The sequence below is a fragment of the Podarcis raffonei genome, chromosome 3, assembly GCF_027172205.1.
Source record: "Podarcis raffonei isolate rPodRaf1 chromosome 3, rPodRaf1.pri, whole genome shotgun sequence".
Classification (NCBI taxonomy): Eukaryota; Metazoa; Chordata; class Lepidosauria; order Squamata; family Lacertidae; genus Podarcis; species Podarcis raffonei.
This window is the reverse complement of record NC_070604.1, coordinates 49,046,513-49,073,856: the sequence shown is the minus strand read 5'-3', so window position 1 is coordinate 49,073,856 and position 27,344 is coordinate 49,046,513. Positions and strand designations below refer to the sequence as shown.

The window sequence follows — 27,344 nt, the reverse complement described above, 5'->3', positions numbered from 1 at the left end:
ACCTCAGGTTAGGAACAGTTTCAGCTTAAGAACGGACATCCAAAACGAATTAAGTTCTTAACCCAGGTACCAGTGTATATGATTCACCTTTTCTGGAAAACCTTTGGAGCTATCCCCAGTATCTTAACTAAGCCAAAGTACACGCAATAGAAATAGTTGTACAGTCATACCTCAGGTTGAAGTAGCTTCGGCTTGAGCATTTTTGGGTTGTGGTCCGCGGCAACCCAGAAGTAACAGAACGCGTTACTTCCGGGTTTCGCCGTTTGCACATGCACAGACTCTCAAGATGACGTTATGCGTGGAAGCGGCGAATCGCAACCCGCAGACGCAGGGACGCAGGTTGCGTTCGCTTCAGGATGCGAACAGGGCTCCAGAATGGATCCTGTACGCATCCAGAGGTACCACTGTATTACATATTCCCCTCCTTTCCCTTTTAAGGAGATCCGGTGGCATAACTGACTCTATACTCCCATCTTCCTCGTAACCTACACTCACTGGCGGAGGAACCAGAGTGTGGAGGGAGCAGATCGCCCCCGACACCATTATTCCAGGAGGGTGCCATCATGGTGCCCCCCCAGACATGCGCCATGCCCCCCCATGTGGCGGACGCCATGCCCCCACAGGTGCACGTCATGCCCCCCCGGGGGGGCGCCAGCCACACCCCCACCTGCTCTCCACCCCTGGTAGCGGAGCATGCAGCTTCACCACTGCCTACACTCTTAGATAATCATTATTTCAAGGTCACCTAGCAAACTTGATGCAGAATGTGGTTCTGAACCCAGGTCTCTGTTCTGGCTTTCCAATTGTGGGCTAATTTGGGGGGAGGGGGAGAGAGAGGAAGCATTTCACTCCCATTCCCACAGTGTACAGTTGTGAAGTAATAATCATTCATGTCCTGTTAGATACAAGTAAATGCACAATTTTTGAAACGTTCATTGATTTGTTAATGTTTGTTTGCCTGGTTGCGCAACAACATTCCCATAACCACAAGGCTTCCCCTTTCCAATTATTGACATCAAGATTACTCTACTGATGGATTCTTAAATATGTATGATGGAAGTCATCTTTAAAGCGGTAAACAGGAAGCTAATTGGAAAGGAAGATGCACTTCATAATAGAAAAAGGACAAGTTGTCCTTAGTCAGTGGACTCTCTGCAGAAAGAAAGAAAATGTCTAACAAAAGAAAAATTACTTTTATAAATACAGGAAGAAGTAGATTTCAAGGGACAGTGATGAAAACCATAATGGGAAGACAAATGGAAGTTTGCTAAATGGCCTTGGCATTTAGATCTGCTCTAGACTGTTTCTTAGGCTTGTAAGGATAACCTCACACTTGCCACCCTGAATTGGGAGGAAGAATATCAGCTGCATTGTGAACAGTTTTTTCCCATCTGCAAAGGCATCTCGGGTAACATGGGTGGGAAAATTAGCTGTTTCCTATGATAGGATTCAGCAGCTAGTAAGCTCTGCTGTCACCCTTCCCCTTCCAAGAGGGGTTTGGAAGAACAGTCCATGCCAATCCATGCCAGTAGGCCTTTCCATCAATGCCATTTGAGTAAGTGGCAATAGGCTCCATCAGGGACCCACCCCATTCTCTGCAAAAAAGCAACAACGGTCCTTTGCCCAAACTGCTTGCTGACTTCTGGGCCAGGTGTGTGGTGATGAATGAAGCAACCCTGGTTCTGAGGGCCAAGAGGAGCTAGGCGCAAATCTTTTGTCTGGACGCTTATTTGAGAGCCAGCCCTATTGAATCTAGAGTGAGACTTGCTTCTAAGTAAACATGCCTAGGATCACACTACTTGGTCCTCATGGCCAAACGTGGAAGGAAAACTAATAATTAAAATAAATAAAAACCCGCATCTTCTAAAAAGCAGGGGTTTTGTTTACCAACGAGAACGCATGCTTTTATTTGTTAGGATGCTGCGTCCAGCCCCCCTCCCCCCCACACACACCTGAACGCCACCCACGTGACACGGTCCGGTCTAATGTTGTGAAAGCTGCAGGGAAGGAAGGACAGCACCATGATGATGAGCCAATGAAGCAGACCGGGGCGCGCTTTCTCCCTCCAAACCAGCCATCAATCCCGCATCGATCCCCGCCCTGTTTGTCCCAGAGCTCTGGGCAGACCTGCCCTTTTGCCGCCGCGACCTTCCTCGTCCTCCCTCCAGCCGACGCCACAGTGGGAGGCAGGCTTGGGTGGGTGCGCCTGGATCGCGCGGGGGGGGGGAGGTTTCAGGGTAGATGAATCGATCCTAAGGTTTGTTTGTTTATTTATTTATTTTCCCCAAGGCAGGAGAGCCATGACATCACCCCTCCTGCATGCAAAGGCACAAAGGCGAGAAGCAGCTGCAGGAGGACGGTGATGATGATGTTGCAGAGCTCGCCAAGGAGACCCGGCGCGGCTGCTGCTCACGCTGCTCTCGCTTTCCTTTTCCTCTTCCTCCTCCGCCTCTAACTCAGCCTCCGGCTCGCCGCCTGCTTCTCCCCCCGATGCAGACGCCAGCCCTGGCTGCGCCCGTGCTCGTTGGGGGAACCGGGATCCAGCGCCGCCCTCGCCGCGCAGCATGCCCTGGGGGGTTGGCTTCGCCTCGTCCAGGTCGTGCGTGGTGGATCTCAGCCGGAACCAGAGCCTCTGGTGCGCGGGCTCCGACGAGCGCTTCTCCTTTTATGGGGAGATCATCGCTTTCCCTCTGCAGGATTACGGCGGGGTCATGGCCGGGCTGGGGTCCGATTCGTGGTGGAAGAAAACCCTCTATCTGACCGGGGGAGCCTTGCTCGCCGCCGCCGCCTACCTGCTCCACGAGCTCCTGGCCATCAGGTGAGAGGGGGGCGCCTCCGGGGGGTGTCTTTGGGGGAGAGAGATGGAGAGCTAAGGGGTTCAAAATAGCAGCAAGGGCACCCCTAGGGAGGAGGGTTGTTTTCCTAGGGTGGGGTGGGGGATTCCTTGCTGGGTGAGGGAAGGGACGGGTTGGGATCAGCCATCATGCATCGATCAAATGGGTTCCAGGATACCCGCAGAAAGAGAAGCTGCACCTCCTTTGTTTCAATGTGGACCATCACAACTGCAGGCCCAAGTCTGAGCCCAAGGTCCATCAACCCCAAAACCTGTTTTCAGTGCCAGTGCTCCTGTGAAACGCTTGTCATGGGCCTCTGAGCATATGTAGAGTGTTTTTATGGCACTGAGTAAATGCAGCCTGCAGCTGAAGGGTGGGGTGGGAGGGCTTCCAGGTGCGATTTCAGACAGGTTTCCATGCCCCCCCATGAATAAAGGTGAGTTTTATAATATGCTTCAAGCTGATCAGGCCATGCCATGTTTTAAGGTTAGGGGCTATGGAAAAATAATATCCCAATAATAATATATACACAGCTCTTAAATGCTAGCAGTTGATGTGGACTGCTTCACAGGGGTGTGGTTTGTTTTGGGTTTCTTGCAATGTGGTTATTATGGAGTACTTGACACACAGCCAAATAATACTGGTTGGGCATCCAGAATAGTAGTCCCCCTGGGCAGCCTCCTGACAAAAAGGGCTTGCGCTGGAGACTTCCTGGTGGGTTGTGCCATTGGTTTCTATGGCCCTCTCTACCCTATTATAGGTATGTCTTTATGCTGCAAAGCATATGATATGAGCACCAAATATGACAGAAATGGGTGTAGAAAACAGGGAGAGGGGGCGAATCAGAGCGGAAACTTCCGTTAACTCATTTTCATGTATTGGATAGCAACTCCATTCAGTTGGGATGTACCTTCTGTTATCTCTGCTTCTGTTATCATTTTGAGTCATAATACGTCACCCTTACAAAACTGCTTACTGTGGGATTTTTCCATGGCACACAGCTGTCCATTCCCTGCTCTCCACTAGTGTTTCACATTTTAAACTCTAAAAGATCAGTGTGTTGTCAGAGGGGCCAGAGGCAAAAGCGACTGAAGGAGCAAATGTAAATTTCACATTGATACACTAGGCTAGTTTCCAGGCAACCAAGGGGCATTATGGGAGTTCCACAAAACATTTCAGCCAGGAAAAGACACTCAAGAGATATATGAAGTAGGACTGGGGAGAGGCCCAAGGGCCAGACAGGGAAGCCTGAGGGGCTACATTTGGCTCCCAGGCCTGCAGTTCTTCATTGCTCTAAGTCTTCAAGTTCCACCCAAACATAGCAGTTCCACTAAATATCTGGTCAGCCTCTAACTTTCTGGGAATGCTACTTCTTTGGGGAAGGTATTAGGAGGTGGTAATGGTGGGATGAACCCAGACCCAAAAAACTTCCTGCTAGTCCCACTGCCATAAATAAGTCACCACATCCTCCACACACCCCTCTCTCTTTTGCAACTGGAGAATCAGTTAGTGTTTCTCATCTGAAACATGTTTACATTCTCCCACAGTTGCTGAATTGTACCCCAAACCCTCCAAAACCGTCCCAGATCTGTGAAGCCCCTTTCTTATGTTCCCTTACCTTCAGACACGAGGGTTTGTTGGCATAAAAGTCAATATAGATGTGCCTACTACTTCAAAATTATACCTTCTCCATCTATTTGCAATGGTCTTCTTTCACTGTAGTGTAGCTTGCTGTAAATGCCACAAGCAGCTTAAAATGAGAGACCAGCAATGTTTAGATAAATTATGCATCTGTGATTGTCATAGGCCAGAACCTGAAGTTAACAACTGGTGCCGTAGTTGGTCTTTATTATTCTTGTAAACTATATTAAATAACTGCAGCTGCGAGTCCTGGCTGTCTTGGGACAGCACCTGGCAAACTATTTCTCCTATAGATCTAGATGATAAGTATGGAGTGGTGGTGATGGAGGCAACATCCAGAGATTATTGGGACAGATTTATTCTGGTAGACAAAGGAGCCATCCTTGCACAAAACAGGAGTAAACAGATTGATATCTGTGACATCTGAGAACTGTTGCAAATTGCCATGAGAGAAACAAGAACAATTAAAGATGGAAATACATGCCTTTATGCTACAATTTTGAGTAAGCTTGTAAAATGAATTAGGTGGATTTATCCTGAATTGCTGTTTGTGCTGGCCTGAGTCATCAGAGGAGAAGACTCTTGTAACACTGGTTAGTCAGTGCTCCAGAAAATCATTAGAGATTTTGCTGTGGTGGCAAACAGGAAATGGAGCACTGTAGTAATTTATGCACTCATTTAGGTCTTTGACACCAAGCAAGGCCGACATCACCTATCTGTTGCAGTAGAGATGAGAGCAGAGTGTCACTCTACGCAAAAGTGAAAGCACCGGATAAAGGATTGTGCCCTTTAGGTTTCTTCTGGTTACTAAGCAAGGGGAGAGATAACTTTGGCTCCCTAAAAAAAGTTCAACAACTCTGGTAAATACAATGCATAGATCACTGCCAGTTTTTTTAGTGGGAGTAGATTGCAGTCTCTTGGAAGTTGGACACCCCTGATCTAGGCCAACCCCCTACAGTGCAGGAATATGCAGCTGTGCTGTATGGGGACTGAACCTGCAACCTTGGAGTTATCAGCACCATGGTCTCTAACCAACTGCGGTTAAAGACACTCAGCAATTCTTTTTGTAGCAGGAGCTGGTGGAAGCTCAAAAGCACTGAGGAAGGCAAGTGGAGTGAGATTTCTTCCTTATTCCAAGGATGAGGTAAACAGTGCTTTAGAGTCCAGTGTAGACACCCCCACCCCATCTCAGAGGATGTTGAGCTTGCCACAGATAAGACACAGGTATCAATCAGGAGAAGGGTGAATGGGAAGAAAAAAGAGCCAGAGGGCATTCTTGTTTCACTCTAATCAACTTTGCATTCTTTGTAACTATATTTACTGCAATAAACAGCACAGCCTTAAGGCCAATGTCTGTTCCCTGGCATTAGTACAATGATACTTTCTGCAGCTGAAGCTAGGACTGGACTTTGTCTATGGGAAATTTTGATATCCGGACATTGCATTAAGAGCTCAACCTGTTGGAATGGAATTTTCTAAAAGTGCTGGGTGGGAGATACTTGGGATAGACACACATAGTGATGAACAGTTGTGTGTTATGCATCTAGTGGTAAGTATATTTGCAGGTGAACCTCTGGGTCAGAGTTCATGGTGAAGTCACTGGGTACCAAACTGATGCCTGACAGCAAGTGGAAGGTTTACTGTAGCTTTGATAAGGTCTCCTAGTTCATGAAGATCTGCCTTTGTGCTACACAAGGGAAGGACATTGCCACTTAGTCCTATGTATCCTTACTGCCTTGTAGCTACGTTTTATCCTCACTGTTCTTTTAATGGTGTTTTTGGTTATATTTGTTCACCTCCCTGATATCTTTGATGATGGGTGACTTATAAATATTAATAAAATAAAAATAAATAGGATCCCCACATCATACAGTTTAAATAAGATGTACAGTGGTACCTTGGGTTACAGACGCTTCAGGTTACAGACTCTGCTAACCCAGAAATAGTACCTTGGGTTAAGAACGTTGCTTCAGGATGAGAACAGAAATCGTGCGGTGGTGGTGTGGTGGCAGCGGGAGGCCCCATTAGCTAAAGTGGTGCTTCAGGTTAAGAACTGACTCCAGAACGAATTACCGTATTTTTCGCCCCATAGGGCGCACTGGCCCATAGGGCGCACCTAGTTTTTTTTTTTTGGGGGGGGGAAATAAAGAAAAAAATTATTTCCCCCCCAGGTGCGGGGCTGGGGCGGGGGAAGCCCGAGCTTCCCCTGACCACAGCCCCCAGAACAGGCTGCTATCCGCAAGCTGTGGGAGAGCTGCGCGACTTCGCGCAGCTCTCCCATGGCTAGCGGAGAGTTGCCCGAAGCCGGGGGCGTGCTGAGCTCAGCGCGCCCCAAGCTTCTGGGTGCAGGCAAGCTCTCCGATAGCCGTGGGAGAGCTGCGCGAAGCCTGGAGAGTGAGAGGGGTCGGTGCGCACCGATCCCCCTCGCTCTCCAGGCTTCAGCGAAAGCCTGCATTCGCCCCATAGGACGCACACACATTTCCCCTTCATTTTTGGAGGGGAAAAAGTGCGCCCTATAGGGTGAAAAATATGGCAAGTTCTTAACCCGAGGTACTGCTGTACCTAGATTTTATAACCCTTTAATTCCAACCTGTTCCTTTCACCTACTTTTACGGTCTTCAATAACTGAGTATAGGCCTGGGATGAACAGACCAGAAGACTTGCATTAGTTTATTAAAACTTATTTAATATACATCTACATCGAGGTAGGTTATTTAAGCCAACAAGTGTTGTTAAATATGTGGTTACTTTTAGTGACCTTACAAATTGTTGCTGTAAAGTTGTTATTGTTGCTCAATATTCCCTTGTTCTCATCACTGTGCAAAACCAATAGCCAGTTCTCCCTTTCTCCTTCCCTGGTTAACTCATGGGCTTCAGTTGCAAGTCTTCTCTGTGGTCAGGGTCTCACTGAAAATATATACAGGATTGTAAAATAGCCTCTTAGCTGTTACTCACACTAGACTCCACCTCTTGCAACTACGGCTGCCGCTCCAATAGATTTGCTGCAGCTCTCATCTCAAGTCTTCCTTCTGCTCAGCTATTCAATGGCCAGGGCTCATGCACAATGATGTCAGTTACCTCCTGAAGTATTCCTGCAGCTGAGTGTCAGCTGCTGTCACTTTGACCAGTAATTATTCTGGAGAACTGAAACTGGAATGCCCCCACACTGCCTTCCCTCTCTGTCTGCCTTTAGTGATTCTCTGCTAACCTTCTGCCTCTTTCTAGTCTCTTCACTCTCTGACCAACTGTTCTCTCATGATTGGCTCCATACAGGGCAGTCTTTCCTTTCCCTTTTTCCTTTCCCTGCTTCTGTTCCCTTCCTCCACTCCTGCCAGAATCCTCTGAGCAATCTTCAGAGTTCTCTCTGCACTTCTGAATCCCCTTTAGCCTATAAACGTGAGGACGAATGATCTTTGAATAGATTGTCTGCTAAAGAACCTATGACAATTTGACCCTTTTCAATTCTCCTGACCCATATAATAGCAAGATTCTTTTGTTAACTGAAGCCTTGCAAGTATGTAACAAAAACCACAATATTTTGAAACTGTTATTGGCCTAACCATTTCTTAGCAGACAGCCTGCTGAACCCAAGCACTTTGTGTTTTTCCTGGCTCTCTGGACAGGAGCCGGAGGCCAGATTCTTTCCTCTCCTCTCATCCTGCCCCAATTGACGCAGTGGACAATTTTCATCCAAACAGTATACATATCACAACAATATTATTGTATTTGGACTTTACCTTAACTGTGAAGTTTCTTCACAGAGCTACTATCAGGTTGACTTTGGTAAAGTATATGAAATCCTGTAAGAGATTAGGAGAAGCACAGTAATAAATACTGTTGTTGTCATAGGACTAGCTGTGACTAGCTTTGTCTAACAGTGACTAGTTGTCATAGGACTAGCTTTGAGTTGTGTGGGACAAAGGCTCATAGTAAGAGTTTAATTCTATCAATCTCTTCATACAGGGTGCCTCATAGCAACTGAAGTCCCCTATAACCAGAATTCCTTTTGGGTTATCCAGCTTTTATATATCCACAAGTTTTATATGTATCCCATCTCATTAAAATCAATGGGATTATAGAATGTGGAAATCTGATTAGCACCACTGAGGGAAATAATCTATGAAAACAAAGGATTTGCTGATCTGCATGTTTTAGTTTTCATGAATTAACAAGGTTTTCGTATCATTTTAATGCATGTGGCAGATGCCCAACCAAAGTGGGTGGGTGTTGTACATTATATTCAGGGCTCCATGTGTTTTATTTATTTTAAAATTCAAAATAGCCACATACAGGAACTTTGTCTGTATGCATTTTACTTACTAAGTACACTTGCATATACCTGCATAACTTCTGTTCACTTGTAGGACAGGCAAAGAGCTGTGCAAAGCACTGGGGCCACATTATCTTGGCCACTACTTCCCCTGCCCTCTGCCAGTGTCTTAAGTAGCCCTGCCATGTGGCAGACTTGGGGCAGCATTGAAGAAATTAGTTCCATTAGCACAAGGATTTCCGTTTGCTGAATGGAACTTCCTCTTCCTGTGTTCTTCCTTTTTGCTCTGGTTCCTCCCCCACCCCTTTGGAGCAGATTTGTGTGGGCACGCAGGGCAATGAGAGGGAGGGGAAGATCAATTGCACAAATGGAAATCCTTATGTTGACAGAACTACTTTTCTGGACACCGCTTTCAGGCAGTGGACCTCATGCACCATTAAGCCTGGGGGCTGTGTGAGTGGGTGGATGTGTGCATTGCACACCTGTTTCCTAGAGTGGTTGTTCTAAGGTGGCACCATATTGGACAATGGCGCCATATTGGACAAGGTGGCACCACCCTAAAGCAATCACTCTAGGAATCCTGCTCTTGCTGATGCTCCTGGGACTAGGATAGGGGATGAAGGCAAAGGTGGAGGCAACAGATCACATTGAAGAGCCAGAATGGTGTAGTACTGAGATTGTCAGACTAGGACCAGGGAAACCCAGGTTTGAATCCTTACTCAGCTATAAAGTTTACTAGAAGATACAGGGCCAGTCACTATCTCTCAGCCGCTAGGCTGATTCATAGGGTGTTGTGAGAGTAAAATTGATTGAGGAAGAACCATGTATGCCATCCTTATGTAAGAAATACCTTTGTAAATATTTGCACCCTAGGGTTCTGGGACTTTTAACCAAATCTGTTTCAGCAATCTTAGTGGATTGAACCTTGCTTTTAAGTAAACTGATATTCTCAGGATGTTAACTTCCTTGGTCAATACTAAATGTCCTGCTTGCTGACATTGGGATTTCAGAATATACACAAGCCTGGTTATATTTATTCTGAAATGGTTCCTCACAGGCATAGAAAAAATTAAGTTGATCATTGGATTGACTTGACTGAGTTTATTTGAAATAATGATGGTGGGGTGGAGAGAAAGAGTATTTATCTCACCATGAGGACTATAAGCTTGCTTCAAAAGAAAAAAAAGGGACTTCTCAACATTCTAACTTCAAAGGCTTTTGCCAAGTACTTTGGGTCCATGGCTATATGGTATCTTCTCCTACAACGTGCTACAAGTACCATGCTAATTTTAGTATAGCATAATGTCCTGATGATTTTAAAGTAATACTCAGCAGCATTAGATATGAACTAATAATAAATCAAGGCTTATGTTTACTATCAAGGCAGTTTCTGGACAAGATGGCATCCCTACATGTAACGCTTTCATCATAACTATGAATATGGTCATTTGTGTGTATATGAATTTAACTGTGGAAGGTTTTAGATATTTTGAATATTGAATCATCTTGACTTGGCTTATTTTGCCCTTGCAGTCCAAAGTGCTTCTTAGTGACTTAAAGCTTAATGAATACAAAATGGTGGCAGCCTATTGAATGACATAAGGAAAGTTTGCCTCAGCAGTTGCATTGTGCTTTGCAGGTTTGACATATTGATGCTGTATGACGCATGATGGATTCTGTTTTGTAAAACTTACTCGCTTGTTTTGCTTATAGGAAAGAGCAAGAGGTTGATTCAAAAGATGCTATTATACTGCATCAGTTTTCAAGGCCAAACAATGGTATTCCGAGTTTATCTCCTTTCTGTTTGAAAATGGAGACTTACTTAAGGATGGCTGATTTGCCCTACCAGGTAAACTTGTGCATGTTATGTTACTTTGGCTACTTACAGGCGCATGATGCCACCTATTTTAGGACCATATGCCTCACCTAGAGGATAGGTGTATTGGTCTGTTCTAATGAGAAAAGAGTCCCGTGGTACAGTCATTGCAGAACAGTACCACCTCATGATGCAAGTTTTTAGGCAGCTTGTTGGAAAACTCTCCCATTTTGCACTCTTGGTGGAAAGCTTAAACATGGGAACACATAACTCTTTACATGTAAGTTTTGACATGTGTGTAGTAGACAGGTTTGTGGGTGGGACTGCTTTCAAAAAATGATCCTTGTATATAAATAATGTAGTACAGTCATGCCAGAGTTCTGTACGATGTGATTGCCTCCTTCTTTAATCAATTATTCTTAGGGTTGCCTTCTGATTAAGGTGACATTTACTTGATTGAACATGTTACTTTTAATAGATAGATAAATATATTAGGTGTGTCCATAAAAATAACAATTCTGATTTAAAAAAACCATAGCTTAACACCGAATTTCAGTCTATCTCTACTATTTACACACACACTCACACACACACACACACACACACACACACACACTCACACTCACACACATACATACTCTTTTGTGTTTTTCTGACTCTTCACGGTTCTTGCTGCTTCCAAAATTCACAGAGATGAAGACTCCGCTACCCCTTGCTAAGAAAGTAACAGCCATATGAGTGCAAGGCTGCATAGCTATCTCACACATTCCTTACCTTATCCAATGAACAACCCGAAGTCCAAGAGAGCAATATGCATCTGGATTGCATTTTCATGAAGACAAGTGGAACAGCCCAGGGGGACCAGGTCAGAAGAGCATTTCTAGAGTAGAATATCTCTCTTTAGGAAGCAGATGAACATGGGAACAAGTCAGACCATTAGTTCATCTAGCCCAATATTGTTGCCACTGGCAGGCAGTGGCTTTCCAGAATTTCAGCCAGGAGATTCTTCCCAGCCATAGCTGGGGACTGAACTTGGGACATTTTACATGCACAGCATATTCTCTACCACTGAACTACTACCCCTAAGTTTGCTTTAAAACATGCAGAATCACAGTGGGATCTGCCACATAATTTTGCTGTTTGGAGTGCTCCTGTTTAATCTTGTGGTGCCCATGAGCCATGCTGCCCCCAGATATTCCCTTCTGCCTCCGTCAAAGAGACCCAGCATTTCATGGGCATTGAGAATGCTCTTTCCAGGGTGTCTGTATCCCCATTCTTTAGTTCCCCCCACCTTCTGAAAACCTGGAAGTGGGGGATGTTTCCCCTGAGTCTGCTGCTACTTCTCTCTTGTAAGTGGGTGATGCGATTTTGGCTACGTAAGCACTGTCACTTGCCTCTGTACACTGGAAATAGAGGGAGTTGTTCAGATTTGCTTAGGGACCGCCTGAACACCTGCCTGGTGGTGTTAATACATTTTGTACCTGGCATTTGCAATTCCATGTGGAAGGGAAAGCAACTGCTGTTAAAAAGCAATTATTTCTTGGGTATATCCTGATTATACTGAAGTTTGTCTTTTCACATCCCTCGCTATTTTTGTCAAGTAACAGATTGAGGCAGAAGCTTTTATTATTGTGGCACTTTCAGTAGATTGGGAGCTTACTGTTGTCTTAACTCGGTGAGGTCCATACATGTGTAGAAGAGGTTCCCTCTCTTGCACGGCCTGCTGGAACCTGCCCGCCCAATGGTGCCATGCACATGTGCCAGGCTTGTGTCATTCCCACTGCTACATGTGACAAGAACATAGAAACCATATTGTTTTGCCATATTGGCAAAGGGTTGTAACAAAAGACTACTATTATTAGCCATTTGAATTTTACAGCCCATTTTGAACTGGATTCCCCACCCCCAAATTTATTTATTTTTTCTGCTACCCTCCACAGATTTGATGTCTTTTAGCAGGTTTATTTGACTTTATTTCCCATGTAACTAAAAGTAGAATTGTTATATTTGATTAGGAGATCAATAAAACACTTCATATGGTTTAAATGTTAATTTGTTAAAAATAATTCCCATGTAAAGGTGGGTTGTTGGTTTTTTGAGTACTTGTAAATATGTGATAGTGAGAGGGAGAGGAGAAACATGTAGTGTTGCTGGAAGGGAAGGTGAGATATAATATAATGACTCGATTGCACACTCTTTGCTTATGTTGTTTAGATATTAAGGGGGTGGGAGAAATGAAGGCAATCAAAACATAGCAGGCCTGAAGAACTGTTCTCATGAATCTGCTTTCTGGGATTAGACTCATGAGAAGAAGTTAATTGCAGCTTTGATTTTAGATTTGACTGGTTTTGTCTCCATTCCAATTGCTCAATTTGACTAGCATTATGTTGGTTCATTATGTTACTAATTAAATTTGTGAAGCAATGGATTTCTAAAAGTAGAGAATGATTTACATAAAAATGTAGCAGCAGAGGGTTTTTGTTTTGTTTTAAAAAACATAATTTGAAAAAAAAATCCATCTTGGAAAATTCCCACCAAACATTTTTCATTTTTTCTACCCAACATCACTGGGTGTTATGCTTGCCTATCATCTATCTATCTATCTATCTATCATCTATCTATCTATCTATCTATCATCTATCTATCTATCTATCTATCTATCTATCTATCTATCTATCTATCATGTCATCACCATTATTAACTACTTGATGGGCTCTGTATGTTGCCTGCCTTTCTTGCTCTTCCTTTGCTCTTTCACCTGCCTTTAACCCTCTGCCGCCTTCTTGTAGTGAGCCATATTCAAATGGGAATGGGAAGGCAGGTGTTTGACATGCAGAAAGAATTGGTTACCCATATTGGAACACTTGAAAGAATAAGGGCTAGATATGGGTTGCAATTGAATCCTTCCACCCTCAGTCTAGCCATCTGTCTTTATTGGACTTGCCAAGGGATTAAAGTTGGTGGTAGAGTTTCACATGCACCCACACTAAGTCTGAAAAATCCAGCTGAGGGTTATGTCACTTTTTGCAATTTTGCCTGTTACCTAGTTTTGGTCTAGAAATGTCCAAAAATGTAGGCTGGTTCAGGAGATGGGCATGCATACCTACACAGGTCTAGTGAGCGCATTACAGTTTGGAATAGAGAGGTGCCAAATTTACCTTTAAAGCATGTTTCTGACTCTAGAAATGAGGCATCTGTGATTTCTTCTGCCCAGTCACACATCCCTGTCTGCATTTGTTGTCCTTCTCTGTTGCTCAGCTCAAGCTACACTTGAGAGTCCCCCTGCAGCAAATTTTCCTGCGGGCAGAGAATGAAAGCATAAAAGGTAGATAAAACACCTCACCATTCATTCGGGAGCAGACATAATGCTTGGTTGTGACCTGTTGGTTTGTTGTTGACTTAGCAATAGAGTCTGAATTACTGATTTGTGATTGTTGTGTTATTATTATTATTTTTTAAATGTGTGTTTGATTTCTCCCCCTGTTTTTGTTTTGGTACTTCTTTTCTTAGAACTACTTTGATGGAAAACTTTCCCCTCAAGGGAAAATGCCGTGGATTGAATACAATTGCAAAAAAGTGTCCGGCACAGAATTCATTATTGATTTTCTGGAAGAGAAGCTTGGAGTCAATTTAAACAAACATCTTGGCCCACATGAAAGAGCTGTTTCTAGAGCTGTTACAAAAATGGTGGAGGAGCACTTTTACTGGTAAGTTGCCATGGATATTAGATGCTCTCTGATGATTTCAGATGTGGTAGCACACTTGTTAGACCCAATTCTCTTTTCTTTCTTCTAGTTGTATTAGCATTGTTTTTCTGCTTACTAATGCCACCCGAAAAGATTCCATTCACCCCAAAAGACAAGAGGGCACAGATTTGCATAAACTTTGCACATCAGGGGTGCCAACCTGAATAAAACATTTGGGATGGGGCAGGTAAGTCCTGCCCCACATAATTGATCACAAGATGTGGTGCACACACCATTTGAATGGCAATGCTCATCAACTTTGAAGGAGCCTGGCAATATCTATGTCTGCATAGAAATATAGGGCTGCAGCCTCTATTCATCTCTCTTTAATTTTGATGGCAAACCTGCCCTTTCCCAAGGGCTACAGCTGTTGCCCAAAGTGGTTTTCTGGCCTCCTAAGGCTTTCAGTCTAATCAATCAGCTATAAGGCAACAAGTAGGAAGGAACAAAATGAAGGGATTATCCAGAATTGAAATACAGATAATAAAGGTGGCTGAAAATACACAGTCACATCTACTTCCATTTCCTTGCACCTAGGTTTATTTTCTTGTTGTTGACTCATCAAGTCAACAAATGCCTCCCATGCACCCCAGGGAGAACAACACTGACTTGGAGGATTTATGATAATGGAAAAAGCACAGTTAGAATGCCATAGAGAGATTTCATGTTCTTAGACATTCAATGTTTGCTTCCATAATAAGTCAGTAAAAGCCAGCTGCTTCACCTCCCTAATCAAAGGCAGGATTCTTCACGCAACAGCCTGTTTTAAGCCATTTTCTGAATTAACTTATGCTACCCCATATTATATTTTACATTCAATTCATGTTATTCAACTTGTCCACTTCAGTACATTTACTTTAGAATTGTACCATCTAGATATGCCTGCAAAGCCTCCCAAATTTCAAGAAATTTCCGCAAAGATTCTGTATGGTTTTGGGCCATTTCAAAGCAGCTGACACCATACAATGGCAATGTGCTTGGAGATGCAAGGAGCATGTGGCGAACGCAGACAGTGCATTTCTGAAGTCAAATGGGTTCTGGCCCTGTAAGCTGCCTGGATGGGATTGCAGTCCCTATAGATTGCAGTCCAAGGTGCTTTGAGCTCCTTCATAGTTGCCACTGTCATCATTAGCATCAATGCCTGCTTACCCCATATACTCATTGTATACAAGGAAGAATTCCTGATGGAATGTTGCCTGTCGGGAAAGAAAGGTCCAAGAGCTCCCTCAAAAATAGGCACCCACTGTTATCTGTTACTGGAAATATTGGAAGCAGCCTTATACTGAATCAGATCATTGGTCCATCTTGCTCAATTTTGTCTACACCGACTGGCAGGGTTTCAGACAGAGGACATTCCCAGACCTGTCTGGAGATGCTGGGGGATTGAAATGATTAAAATTCTACTTCTTGGTTTTTCCTTCTCAGCGATAAAGGTGCAGGACAGAGGAGATGAAGCTGGGAGGGTTCCTCCCTTCCATTGCATTCCTCTTCAACCACTGCTTTGTTATTTCCTTTAAAGTACTGCTATTGATGTCGTCTCTCTCTTGTTCCATTTCAGCAAGTAGTTTAGCTTGATAAATAATTAAGGGTTGGATCCACAAAAGACTTTTGCTGTGCTGGCGTGACTCTCTCTTTTTTCCTCCTCCTCCTCCTCCTCCTTTTCAACTCTCCCCAACTCAGCTTCTGCAGCTGAGCTCTGGCAACCCAGAGTGCTTCCCAATGCAAATTCACCCTGATTTCTTTGCAGGGAGATTAGGAGGTGTTGGCTATTGAACGAGCATGCATTCAGTTTTGGTTGTGGGGAGGTTAGATGATGATGTGTCATTCCACACTTAAAACAAGCAAACAAATATTTTTGGAAGGTTTTTCATATTTCAGCGTGTACACATACACATTGACTGCAGAATAGCTTGTGATATTGTAAAAGTATATCCAAAACTAAATACTAAACAAAAGAACCCAAACAATCAGGGAGGGGAGAAAAATAAATATAATAAACATGTCATCGTTGAACAATGCATCTTAATCTATAGAAGGCATGGAAAAAACAGTAATGTATGCTGAACATTTCAGATTTGCATTCAGGGAGATTAGGCAACATTGGCTATTGAATGTGCATTCAGTCTATCTTGCTCGCAGGCAGGTTAGATGATGTCGCATCAAAGCAAGTGTTATCCCATCGTCCTATTGCGTTCCGCATTTCAAAAAAGTTTAATCTTTTGGGGAAGCTAGTTGTTGCACCAACAACCTCCTAAGCAACTGTCATTGTGCAACCTGAATTTGCCCCTAGGTGACTGAATACCCCCCCTCCAAAGTAGTGACAGTCTGGAAGCACTCCTGGTCACAGAACACCTGGTGTGGGAGCTGAGAAGCACTAGCAGTGATTTCAGGGCTGCTATCTGGGGCTCTGAAGAAGATGCCCAGGCATGGCTCTCTTGCACATGTTGCAGATGGGTACTCATACAAGACCTTTGTATATAAGACCTAAAATGGCATTCGTTTTGCTCATTCTGCGTGTATCTGTTTTTTAAAAAAGAATATGGATAATGACGACAACAACAACAATCCATCTGGCTGGGTTTCTGCAGCCACTCTGGGCAGCTTGCAGCATATCTAAAAACATAATGAAAACATAAAGCATTAAATAAAAATAATAATATTTATACCCCACCCATCTAGCTGGGTTTCCCCAGCCACTCTGGATGGCTCCTAACAGAACACTAAAAACAGAACAAAGCTTCAAATATTAAAAACCTCTCAATACAGGGATGTCTTCTAAAAGTTGTGTAATTCTTCATCTCCTTGGCAATTTCTTCTTGATCAATTTCTGCATAGTGTTGAATGATTTCTGTCAATGTTACTAGGGAGCCCCTGGCAGTTCTGTTTTCTTTGAGCTTTATAGGCACTTGGAACTTCCCAAAGCCAGCTGGTTGAAGTGAGAACTGTGTGCTAAAAGCACCTTGCTGGCATACTTGGCATATTTTCAGGGTAGGGGACCAAGTTTGTTTGTGTGATCTAACTGGAAAGCTTCCTCCCCCCCCCCACAGCGGGGTCACCTGAAGCCACCCTCTGTCATTTTAGGGAAAGCTTCACCAATCTGGTGCCTTCCAGATGTTTTGGATGACAACTCCCATCAGTCCCAGTCAGTGTAGTCTTTGCATGCAGAAGCTCCCAGGTTTTGTCCCCAATGTCTCCAGGTAGGGCTGGGAGAAACAACTGCCTGAAATCCTGGGCACCTGCTGATGGCCGTTGTAAGACAGTACTGAGCTAAATGCTCTGGCTCAGTTTAAGGCAGCTTCCTGTGCTCCTACGCTGGTGGGGCTTGCGGTCCAGAATATCTAGAGGGCATTTGGTTGGTAAAAACTGCATTAGGGTAATGGTGAAGCTCAACTTTGTTCAGAAGCCAGCATGAGGAGGCAAAGGAAGAGAGCCGGTAGACAGGCTCTGTAGGGTAAACGACCTGAATTGACACCACTTAGAAAGTATTTCTGGGTTTATAAATATTTCATTCTGAACCTTGCTGAAAAACTACTGCGCCTAGCTTTGAGAGCATTGTTGATCTCTTGCTCTTTTAAAGTTGTGATTTGCTCTGCTACTCGGAATAGTCCTGAGGAAGAAGCGAGGGGTGGGTATGGGACACGCAAGCGCAAAGCCTGTCTTGGTAGCTTCCTTGCATGTTTAGCTTTTGGAAGTCTCTCTTAATATACTGTGTTGACAAGTGCATCTCTGGTTCCAGCTGCATGCAGTCCTCTTGAAAGGGGAATATTCAAGTGTCGCTGAGAGAGGTAATTAACAGTCCCATTAAACGTGGCTTTCACACTCAAACAAGCATTGCTATAGAACATTATTATTAATCCACAAGGCAGTCCTTTGTTTCAAAAATGTCTGCAGTCACTACTTTGTAATTACTGGCATCATCATCGCCTAAGTTGAAGGGTTAGATGGATCCAAAATGCAACCTGGTTCAACTTCCTGCTGGGAGGTAGGGCCGCTCATACACCAACCCACAAAACGGTCTTTCCAAATCACAATATGCCACTGCAGAGAGAAGGTACATTGCATAAGATGGATGTCCGGCAAATAGCTCCAGAGGCCTCAAAAGAGTAAGCCACGCCATGTATGGAAAAGCAAAAGCACCTGAGATACTAGTCTGTGGGAGCACTAGCCAATTGCTCATACCTAAGCTTCAGAAAAACTTGATTCTTTCAAGATAATTATGGGCATTTTGTGGAAAGGAAGGTGTAAAAATGTTTTAAATACAGTATTACTGAAGTGGAAGCCTGTGTGTGTGTGTGTGTGTGTGTGTGTGTGTGTGTGATTATTACTACTAATAATTTACTACTTTTTAAAAGTAGTAGATTATTATTAGTAGTAAAAATTTTAAAAATAAGAGTTTGAAAGACGTTTGATAATTATACTGTCATCCTTCTCTTCATAGTAGATCTAGCTGGTGGTGAAATTGTGCTCTCCCCCACCCCGAAGCAGCTTTCTCTGTTTCAGTGTAGCACAAAAGAAGTTTGGGGAATCTACTGCCTCAGTGAAGCCTGTTCTTCCTATTATACGTGTTTATCATCTTCCGTTTTGGGTTGGTCGAGAGAAGTGTGTTTGTGTTCCTCCACAGCTATGAATGTGTTTTTTCCCCCCACCACTTTCTAGGACCTTGGCATATTGCCAGTGGGTGGACAATCTCCATGAGACTCAGAAGATGCTTTCCTTTACTGGTCCTTTTAGTGACCTGCTGAAGTGGATTCTCTGCCATATAACGAAAGGAATAGTGAGGCGGGAAATGTACGGCCATGGCATTGGCCGCTTCTCTGAGGAAGAGATCTACAAGCTGATGGAGAAAGACATGCGCTCTCTGGCGGGTCTTCTGGGTAATGTACAGTGCCTTTCATTACATTATATTGAAAATGCATTATCACTTGTTTTGATAGACTACTCCAACCACTTTCATCTTATGCATAGTTTAGGTATATGCCTCATGAATGTGTTAAATTATCTCCCCCACAATCCAAATTGCACATGCTTCAGAAATTCAGCCTCCGTGTGAGATGCTTTCATATGCCAACTTACATTTTATTTAGTTGCATTGATTTTAGAGATTAATTTCTCATTATGCACAGTCTTGGCTATTCGACTCTGATTCTGCGTAAGAGTAATTTTGTGTTGAAAGGAAACCTGCAGAGCTGGTGTCATTGAAGACTTGGCTCAGCATTCTAGGATTCAGACATGTTTTCGGGAATGCACCATGATTCATTCAAATTCTCTACAATAATTAAATATACCGGCACTATGGATCACCTAAAATTACTGCACACATTTCCACTCCACAGTAATGCACACATGGAGTTCCCTTGCGAATGAGCATCCTCATTTGCCTCTGCAATGATGACTCTGATTCAGGGGGTATGGAACCTTTGTCGGCCGCAACATCACAATTCTCTGGGGGCAACCTTTTGGAGGCCAGATGCCTATGGCATGAAGGCCAGGCAGTGGTGTAGTGGGGGGGGGGGGGCTGGTGCCCCAGGCGCACGATAGGGGGGCACAAACCAGGTGCACTTACAGAGATTCCTGTTGTGCCCTGCCGGTGGTGGGGGCTGGAGAGCACGAAGGGTGAAGATAACCCTCCATGTGTCTCATCCAGCACCCAAGCGCTTGCCTGTTGGTAGTAGGGGCTGGGGGGTGCCTGCCTGGTGGGGTCCAAGGTGAGGGCTGAACAAGCACACTCCACATCTGCCCTGGGCACTAGCGAGAAGCCCTACACCCCTGGGGCCAGAGGCAAGAAGCGGAGAGAGCAATGGGTCTTGCCTTTGTGTAATAGGCTGCTTGTGTAGTAGCTGAGGCCCCCCACCCCTGTGCTAAATGAGCACTGTGGGCTTATCTTATTCTTTGGGGGAAATTGTCTATCACTGCTAACGCACAAAACTCCTTGGTCATATTGCAGTAGTCCTCAAATGCAGGCTTATATACAGTATGAACTCTAACACACTCTTCCTTTTGATGCATTAATTGGCTGAAATACCCCTGCAGTGACATGGCAATGCCATTCTACAATCATTGAAATTTGTGCCTGGTGATTTGTGATTTAAAAGCTCAACTGCTGAGCTTAATGCTTTGAAGATAATAGCAGGATGTCACCAGTATGTGAGTTGGGAGGGGAGAAATAAATAAATACCCACAGGCTTAAAAAAAGAAAGAAATGCTTTTGGCTTTGTTTTGTAGGTGACAAGAAGTACATCATGGGGCCCAAACTTTCCACTTTAGATGCTACAGTCTTTGGACATCTAGCACAGGCAATGTGGACGCTGCCAGGAACTAGGCCGGAGAGACTAATTAAAGGTAGGGGCTTCTTTAATTCCTGCATTATGGATTTGAAGGCATTGTCTGATAGTGAATGGAAAGGACCTGTTTGCAATCTGATCCAAGGCCTATTCATGCAATTCAGGAATTTGCAACTGCCCCATATGAGGATCAAACTTGCAACCTTGCCATTAGCAACATGCTCTAACCAACTCAGCTATCCAAGCTAAGTGACTGCAGTTAGCCCACCCTTCAGATTTTTGACCAAGACAGGGAAGTCAGAAGGTAGAGCTGGGATGGTGAACACTGTCAGGAAGGTGGAGCCAGGAGGCATAGTTCTTTGCTGAAGGGGCTAAGTGTGCATGGGACTTCTGACTTCAGGCAAAACCTATGGTCTAAGATCAGAGTTTTAAATGTCAAACTAATATATATCACTCTCTCACAAAACATCTGGATGATGAATGGCAACATAAAAAGCAAACAAACTATAAAGACAATAGAGAACAATCTGTAAATGTCAGGCTAAAATTTCCTTGAGTAAACAACTGCATAGGTCTGTAGGCATAAAATGGTCTTCAAGTGATGTCTGAAAGTAAAAAGCAAGGATACCTGCAAAATCTCTGGTAGAAGAGCATCAGACTGGTGATATTAAATGCCTGACTTCTGATTGAGGCCAGCTGTGTCTCTGCTGTTCGATCCTAGCATCTTGATTTAAGTTTCAGTTCATTACCTCTCATCCAGTCCATGACTGCATCTAGGCAGGCACAAGTTTAGCCATGCGCAACCTCTCCTGATTCAGATGCTACAGTGAAATAGACCTGGGCATCCTCAGTGTGCTGGTGACACCTTGCTCTAGGTCTCCCCATGACTGCCTCCAGTGGCTTCATATAGATATTAAATAGCATTGTGTACCCTTTCGTACCCCACAGATTAGCTGCCGGAGGGCTGAGGTATAGTCTCCCAATATTACCTAATGCTACTATCTGGAACTGACCCCAGAAGTAGAAAAGAAACCACTATAAAATGGTACCCCCAACTCCCTGAAGTGTTCCAGGACGTTATGGTGATCAATGGCTGACAGATCAAGGAGAATCAACAGGGTCGCACTGCCCCTCTCAAATTCTCATTTCTCAGGGTGGCCAAAGCTGCTTTTGGTACCCAACTGGATCTGAACCCAGACTAGAATGGGCCAAGATAATCAGTTTTGTCGAAGAGCATCTGTAGCTGAACTGTCCCAAAGCAATAAAATAATATATATATATATATATATATATATATATATATATATACACACACACACACACACACACACACACACACACACACACACACACACCCATCCCACCCTTTTGGCTGGGTTTCCCTAGCCACTCTGGGCAGCTTCCAACAAAAGATTAAAAATACATTAAAATATCAGTCATTCAAAACTTCCCTAAACAGGGCTGCCTTCTGGTGTCTTCTAAAAGTCAGATACAGTGGTACCTCGGGTTACAGATGCTTCAGGTTACAGACTCTTCAGGTTACAGACTCCGCTAACCCAGAAATAGTACCTCGGGTTAAGAACTTTGCTTCAGGATGAGAACAGAAATCGTGCTCTGGCGGCGCGGCGGCAGCAGAAGCCCCCATTAGCTAAAGTGGTACCTCAGGTTAAGAACAGTTTCAGGTTAAGAATGGACCTCCAGAATGAATTAAGTTCTTAACCCGAGGTACCACTGTAGTTGTTTATTTCTTTGACATCTGATGGGAGGGCGTTCCACAGGGCAGGCGCCACAACTGAGAAGGCCCTCTGCCTGGTTCCCTGTAACTTGACTTCTCATAATGAGGGAACCGCCAGAAGATACGTTATGTTTATGTATGTGAAAAATATTGTTCTACAGAATATTTTCTTGTAGAATCCTGATGAAGAAAGGCAAGTTTCTCTCAGACAACCCTGCCACCTGGTGGTACAAGTTTGCACATTACCTATGTCTATTAGAGTTCTAAAAACAGGCTATAGGGGAAAGCATTCATCCACTGCAGTTTGTTAGGCTTCATTTTGTCCCATGTTGTCCTCAGAACATATATCATTTTTCTCTTCTAGATAATGGCTGCTGTTACATATAACAGTGAACAAGTCAATAAAATGTGTTCTAAAGTATGAACAAATAGGAATGGTACTTTGAGATGTAGCCACAAGATTGTGAAGCAAATTGGTTGTATATGAAAAATACCCTTCTAAAAGAAACCAGCAAGTTATCATAGGGAGATGCCTTATAGAATCATAGAGATGGAAAGGACCACAAGGGTCCCTTTTTAAATTAAACAATATTTAAAAATATATATATTTACATTTTTAGTGGTCCTTATTTTTAACTGTAAACTGCCTTGAGTCCTGTCAGGAAAACAAGAACAACATGAGGTATAAATAAATATATAACAACAATGTCAGGGAACTGCCATCGGCTCAGAGGTGAGAAATAGAAGGAAAGCAGTTCCTCTTCCGAGGAGGAGGAAAGCCCCACCTCCAGTGGGGAAGAGGTGCTAGTGGGAGCCTTAACACCACTCCTGAGCAAGCCGGAGAGGGGGGAAGCACGCCCTTGCCATTGCCCATCCTGCGCAGTAGTCTGAAGAGCAGACAGGGGCGGAGAAGGTTGGGGGTAACGAAACTTTTATGTTGGGGGAGATACAAAGAAAGACCACTCCCGAATTCTGCTAGCGATTGAGCCAGACATGAACTTATGACGCTCTTCACTGTAAATAGTTTGCACCAAAATAAAGCCTGTAAAAGACAGGTTGGAGTCCTGCCTGCTTACTCTTGAGCAACCGCAACAGCCATCTGACAAACAACCTGACCACTCTTGTACATGCATTGGTAACCTCAAGACTTGATTTCTGCAACATTCTCTATGTGGGTCTGCCCTTGGGTGTGGTCTGGAGACTTCAGGTAATGCAGAATGCCAGGGCTAGACACAAGTATTAAAAAATCTGCACTAGCTTCCCATCTGCTACCAGGCCAGATTCAAAGTTCTTGTACTAGTGCACATGAATAACTTAGACCTGGAATAACTTTAGGACTGCCTTAAGGCTGTACATCCCATTTTGCTCCCTGATATTAACTGGAGGACCACTAATAGTGGTTCCCTATGGACCAGACGCATGATGAGAAGCCTTCCCTTCAGTGTTGCAGGTTCAACTCTGTGGCACTCCCTCTCATAAGCCCCATCCCTGCTGAATTTCAGACACCTAGTTAAACCTAGTTTTATTTCAGGAGGTAGTGAAAAGTGAGTTATGCATTATAAAAATAAAATGAATTGTATTTTCTCAATGAAAAATAATAATATTATTACTACGTTTAAAGGCTTTGTAGTTGGGTAATCATATAATGCTATTTCCTCCCCTCCCTGTGTTTTCTTAGGAGAACTGATTAACCTTGCTATGTACTGTGAGAGAATAAGGAGGAAATTTTGGCCAGAATGGCACCATGATGATGACAACACTCTGTATGAGTCAGAAGAAAGCAGTGAAGCAAGTAAGACTCAACCGTTGCAGGACTTCAGTTTTTACTCAAGGACAGAAACATTTGACGATGAGGGAACCGAGAATAGTTTTTCGCGAACACCTGACACCGATTACACGGGACATTCCCTCTTCGATTCTGATGTGGACATGGATGACTACACAGATCATGAACAATGCAAGTGATGTGTCTACAAAATGCTTCTCCATCTTTTATCAGAAATGCCACCACCTCCTGGGAATCCTGTCAATTGGCCCAGGTTCTAAAGAGACCCAAATTGGTTGGGATGTGAGACAATGTTGCTTTATGCCATTCATGTGGATCTTTTCAGCATTTTTATTTTTATTAGAACATTCCACTGGATTCTAGAGAAACCATTTTTAATTCTGTTTAACAAGGTGGTATAGTTGACAAGGAAGGTAATGTGTGGGGACGAGGACCCCCCTTTTTAAAGAAGAACATTCCAGAATGATATACAGAAACTATCCATAGGCCAAAAGGAAGTATTGAGAAAGGCTGATGTTTGAGCTGATTTCTTCCCAGAGACAGGCTTGGTGGAGGGAGGAAAGAGGGGTCATTAGGACTTCATTTCTCGTCTCTACATAGATTGTGGAAATGGTTGAATGGAGTAAACACAGTGAGGGATTATAACATTATCTCCACCCTGCCCCTCTCTGTCCTCCATAAGTTTGGGTGTGCCAAGTGACTGCGTTTCCTCTGTGCACCCATATGGGGAAGGTTCACCTGGTCCCCAGTTTCACAGAGAAACAGCCAACAGAGACAAAAAGAATGAGGGGTAGTTGTTTTTGCATTCAAAATCCCACCAACTGTTTCCCATCTGACACATCAGCTTGGCAATTTATTTATTTATATTGTAACTTTTTTTTAAGGGGTCAGTGCACCAATTTTGCTCTCCAGCCTGATGGATAAAGCCCACTGCCAACATTTCATCACACTTTTGTGTGACTGAGAAGCAGAAGCCAAGTTCAGGTTATGCAGATGGAGAGGTGAACTATGCACGGAGAAGCAGAACTGATTTTTGAGGACTTGAATTGTGGGAGGTCAAAAGAAGAGGTTTAGTCTTCACCCAAATTCCTTCCTTTACACTTAAAAAACAACAACACACCCTTTCTCTACTACATAAATGAATACTTGGTTTTCTCTCCTCTCCATCTCTGAATTAGAGGTCTGTTTCTCACTAGGATCCTGTGCTGCAGCCTTCACTGATGTCCTCCCAGTATACAAGTCTTCCTTACACACAACAACAGGCTTTCTGCTAGTACTTAATAATCTTCCCAAGGAGCTTTTAGCAGCTCTTAGGTGGAGCATGCCACAAACATCTAACATCCAGAACATGGTGGTGTGCTGCAGATGTTTGCAAAGGCAACTGATTTTATTACAGGACAGGATTCTGAAAGGAAAGGCACTTGGGGCACCAGTTTCTGGGATTTTATATGTAAGTATTTATACTCCCCTATTCTACCCTAAATGAATTTCCAGAGCTCTGACTCCAGCTGAGCCCACGCTTGGAGCAGTCTGTCTGTTAGCAAGATGTATTTGAAGCCACTCTTTTGCCCATTAACAACCATCTCCCTCTTCTTGTGGCTCCATCAGTGTTTGGGTCAGTGTTAAACAATTGTCAGTGTATAAGCAAACTAATGGAGATGGAAAGAAAATGGTTTCTCTCCTTTTCTCCCCACCCAAAGAGAATGCAACCTTACACAGACTGGGCTACTGTAGGGAAGGTATATTGGAGTTTGCAGACTAATTTTTATCGTTTTCAGGGTGCTTTGGGGTTCCCATTGAGCCAGAGATAACTTGAGCTATACGATTCAGCTCCAAATGCATATCCAGATGTAATTATATCCACCTTCATAGTGAGCTGCTCAGCCAGGACACAAGTGTCCTTGCAACAGGAAGCAAGATATGAAACCTCCAGAGATAAACTGGGATACACTGAACCAGCGTGCCTGGTCTCCTAACGAATATGTGCTTCTAGTTTTCTTATAAAAGATCTTCTAATTTTCTGGTTCCTGGAATTTTCTTAGTTGCTATGTGGCCTATTCCTTCTTTGAAATGTAGTTTATGAGAACAGTAGCTACTCTCATTATCCATAAAAAAAATGTTCGTAGGCTATCCTCTTTAAGGTCCCAACACTTAGCTGATGCCTTTCTACAAAGAGAAACAAAAACACTATGGAATGTTTGATGGGAGGTTAACAAGGCCTCTGCTTTACTTTTGCTGGTTCCAAATATTCCTGAAAAGACAGAGAAGTTGGTAGCAGCGGCAAAAATTCATTGTGCCTTGTCTGTAACGATGATATTTGGTGATGGATGCCAACTGAGGCCTTAAGTCTTGTGAGCTAGGGAAATCTTGTTGGCCTCTTGGCTTCCTCTGAACTTCTGTGGCTTTCCGAAGGACCAGACACCCAACTAAACACAGGGTTGAATGTCTTTATTTGTATTTATTTATTCCCATATCCTGCTCTTCCTCTTCTTCGTTTTAACTGCTCCCAGTGTGGCTTCCAATCCATATACAAATGGTCCAACTTAAGATCCTCATCAGTACAAATCACTCCCCAAGTGTACCATGGTGGCTGGTGCTGAAAACCACTTAATATATCCCCAGATAAGCAGAAGAATACCATTATGGTTGATGGTATTGAAAGGTGCTTTGAGCCCCTTCTGGAACAGCTGGGGCTGGAGTTGTCTCTGCCAAGTTTTTAGTGGCTTGTGAGGGTGCTTGGAAGTGTCTGAATGTAGATGGGGCAGGATTTTCTAGACGGTGCATGTGATCACTCTGCTTCTAAGCTCCATTTGCTCTGTTTGTTCATATTTATTAATATATTGGTTGCTTTTCTGTGTCAAAACAACTTAACACTCAAACAACTTAACACTATGACATATAGATAATGTAAAATTATTGAAACCTATACTTGGATAAATATAGATGGCTAGATATGTTAACAATAAAAAGCAAAGCAACAACTTGCAGCAACAATAAAATGCACCAACATCCATAAAACCAAGCTCTGTAAGTAATCTTTAATTGGGGAGTGCTTTCAGGTCCCCACCCCACTGTTGCGCTTTCCACAGCAGACCACAGGGAATCACAGAAGTGCTTCACAGAAATAACAGTGGTTTCCACCCCTGCAACAAAAACATCTCAAACAACCACATACTTTCTGGTCTCCAAAATCATAGCACTTTGGGCACGCCCTTGGAAAGAATATTCAATATGA

At 43.7% G+C, this 27,344-nt stretch overlaps 1 protein-coding gene across 2 annotated transcripts; it reads left to right on the top strand.

Annotated features, from left to right (window-relative positions):
• The first annotated feature begins 1,970 nt into the window (after positions 1-1,970).
• On the top strand, positions 1,971-27,127 carry FAXC (failed axon connections homolog, metaxin like GST domain containing). 2 transcript variants are annotated; one of them, XM_053381524.1, is made up of 7 exons: positions 1,971-2,196; positions 2,294-2,818; positions 10,459-10,594; positions 14,072-14,268; positions 18,964-19,181; positions 20,530-20,646; positions 24,002-27,127. In XM_053381524.1, exons 2-7 carry the CDS (start codon positions 2,565-2,567, stop codon positions 24,286-24,288), a joined length of 1,209 nt encoding a protein of 402 aa, XP_053237499.1. In that variant the 5' UTR covers positions 1,971-2,196; positions 2,294-2,564; the 3' UTR covers positions 24,289-27,127. The 2 variants fall into 2 exon arrangements, with proteins under 2 accessions (XP_053237499.1, XP_053237498.1); XM_053381523.1 differs by having other exon boundaries at positions 2,290-2,818.
• The last annotated feature ends 217 nt before the right edge of the window (positions 27,128-27,344 follow it).

Bases quoted from the DNA above. Each gene is read 5' to 3' on its own strand.
- FAXC (XM_053381524.1), top strand. From the start codon at position 2,565: ATGCCCTGGGGGGTTGGCTTCGCCTCGTCCAGGTCGTGCGTGGTGGAT. The intron at 2,819-10,458 runs GTGAGAGGGGGG...TTTTGCTTATAG, and splicing joins CACGAGCTCCTGGCCATCAG to GAAAGAGCAAGAGGTTGATT. The intron at 10,595-14,071 runs GTAAACTTGTGC...TTCTTTTCTTAG, and splicing joins TGGCTGATTTGCCCTACCAG to AACTACTTTGATGGAAAACT.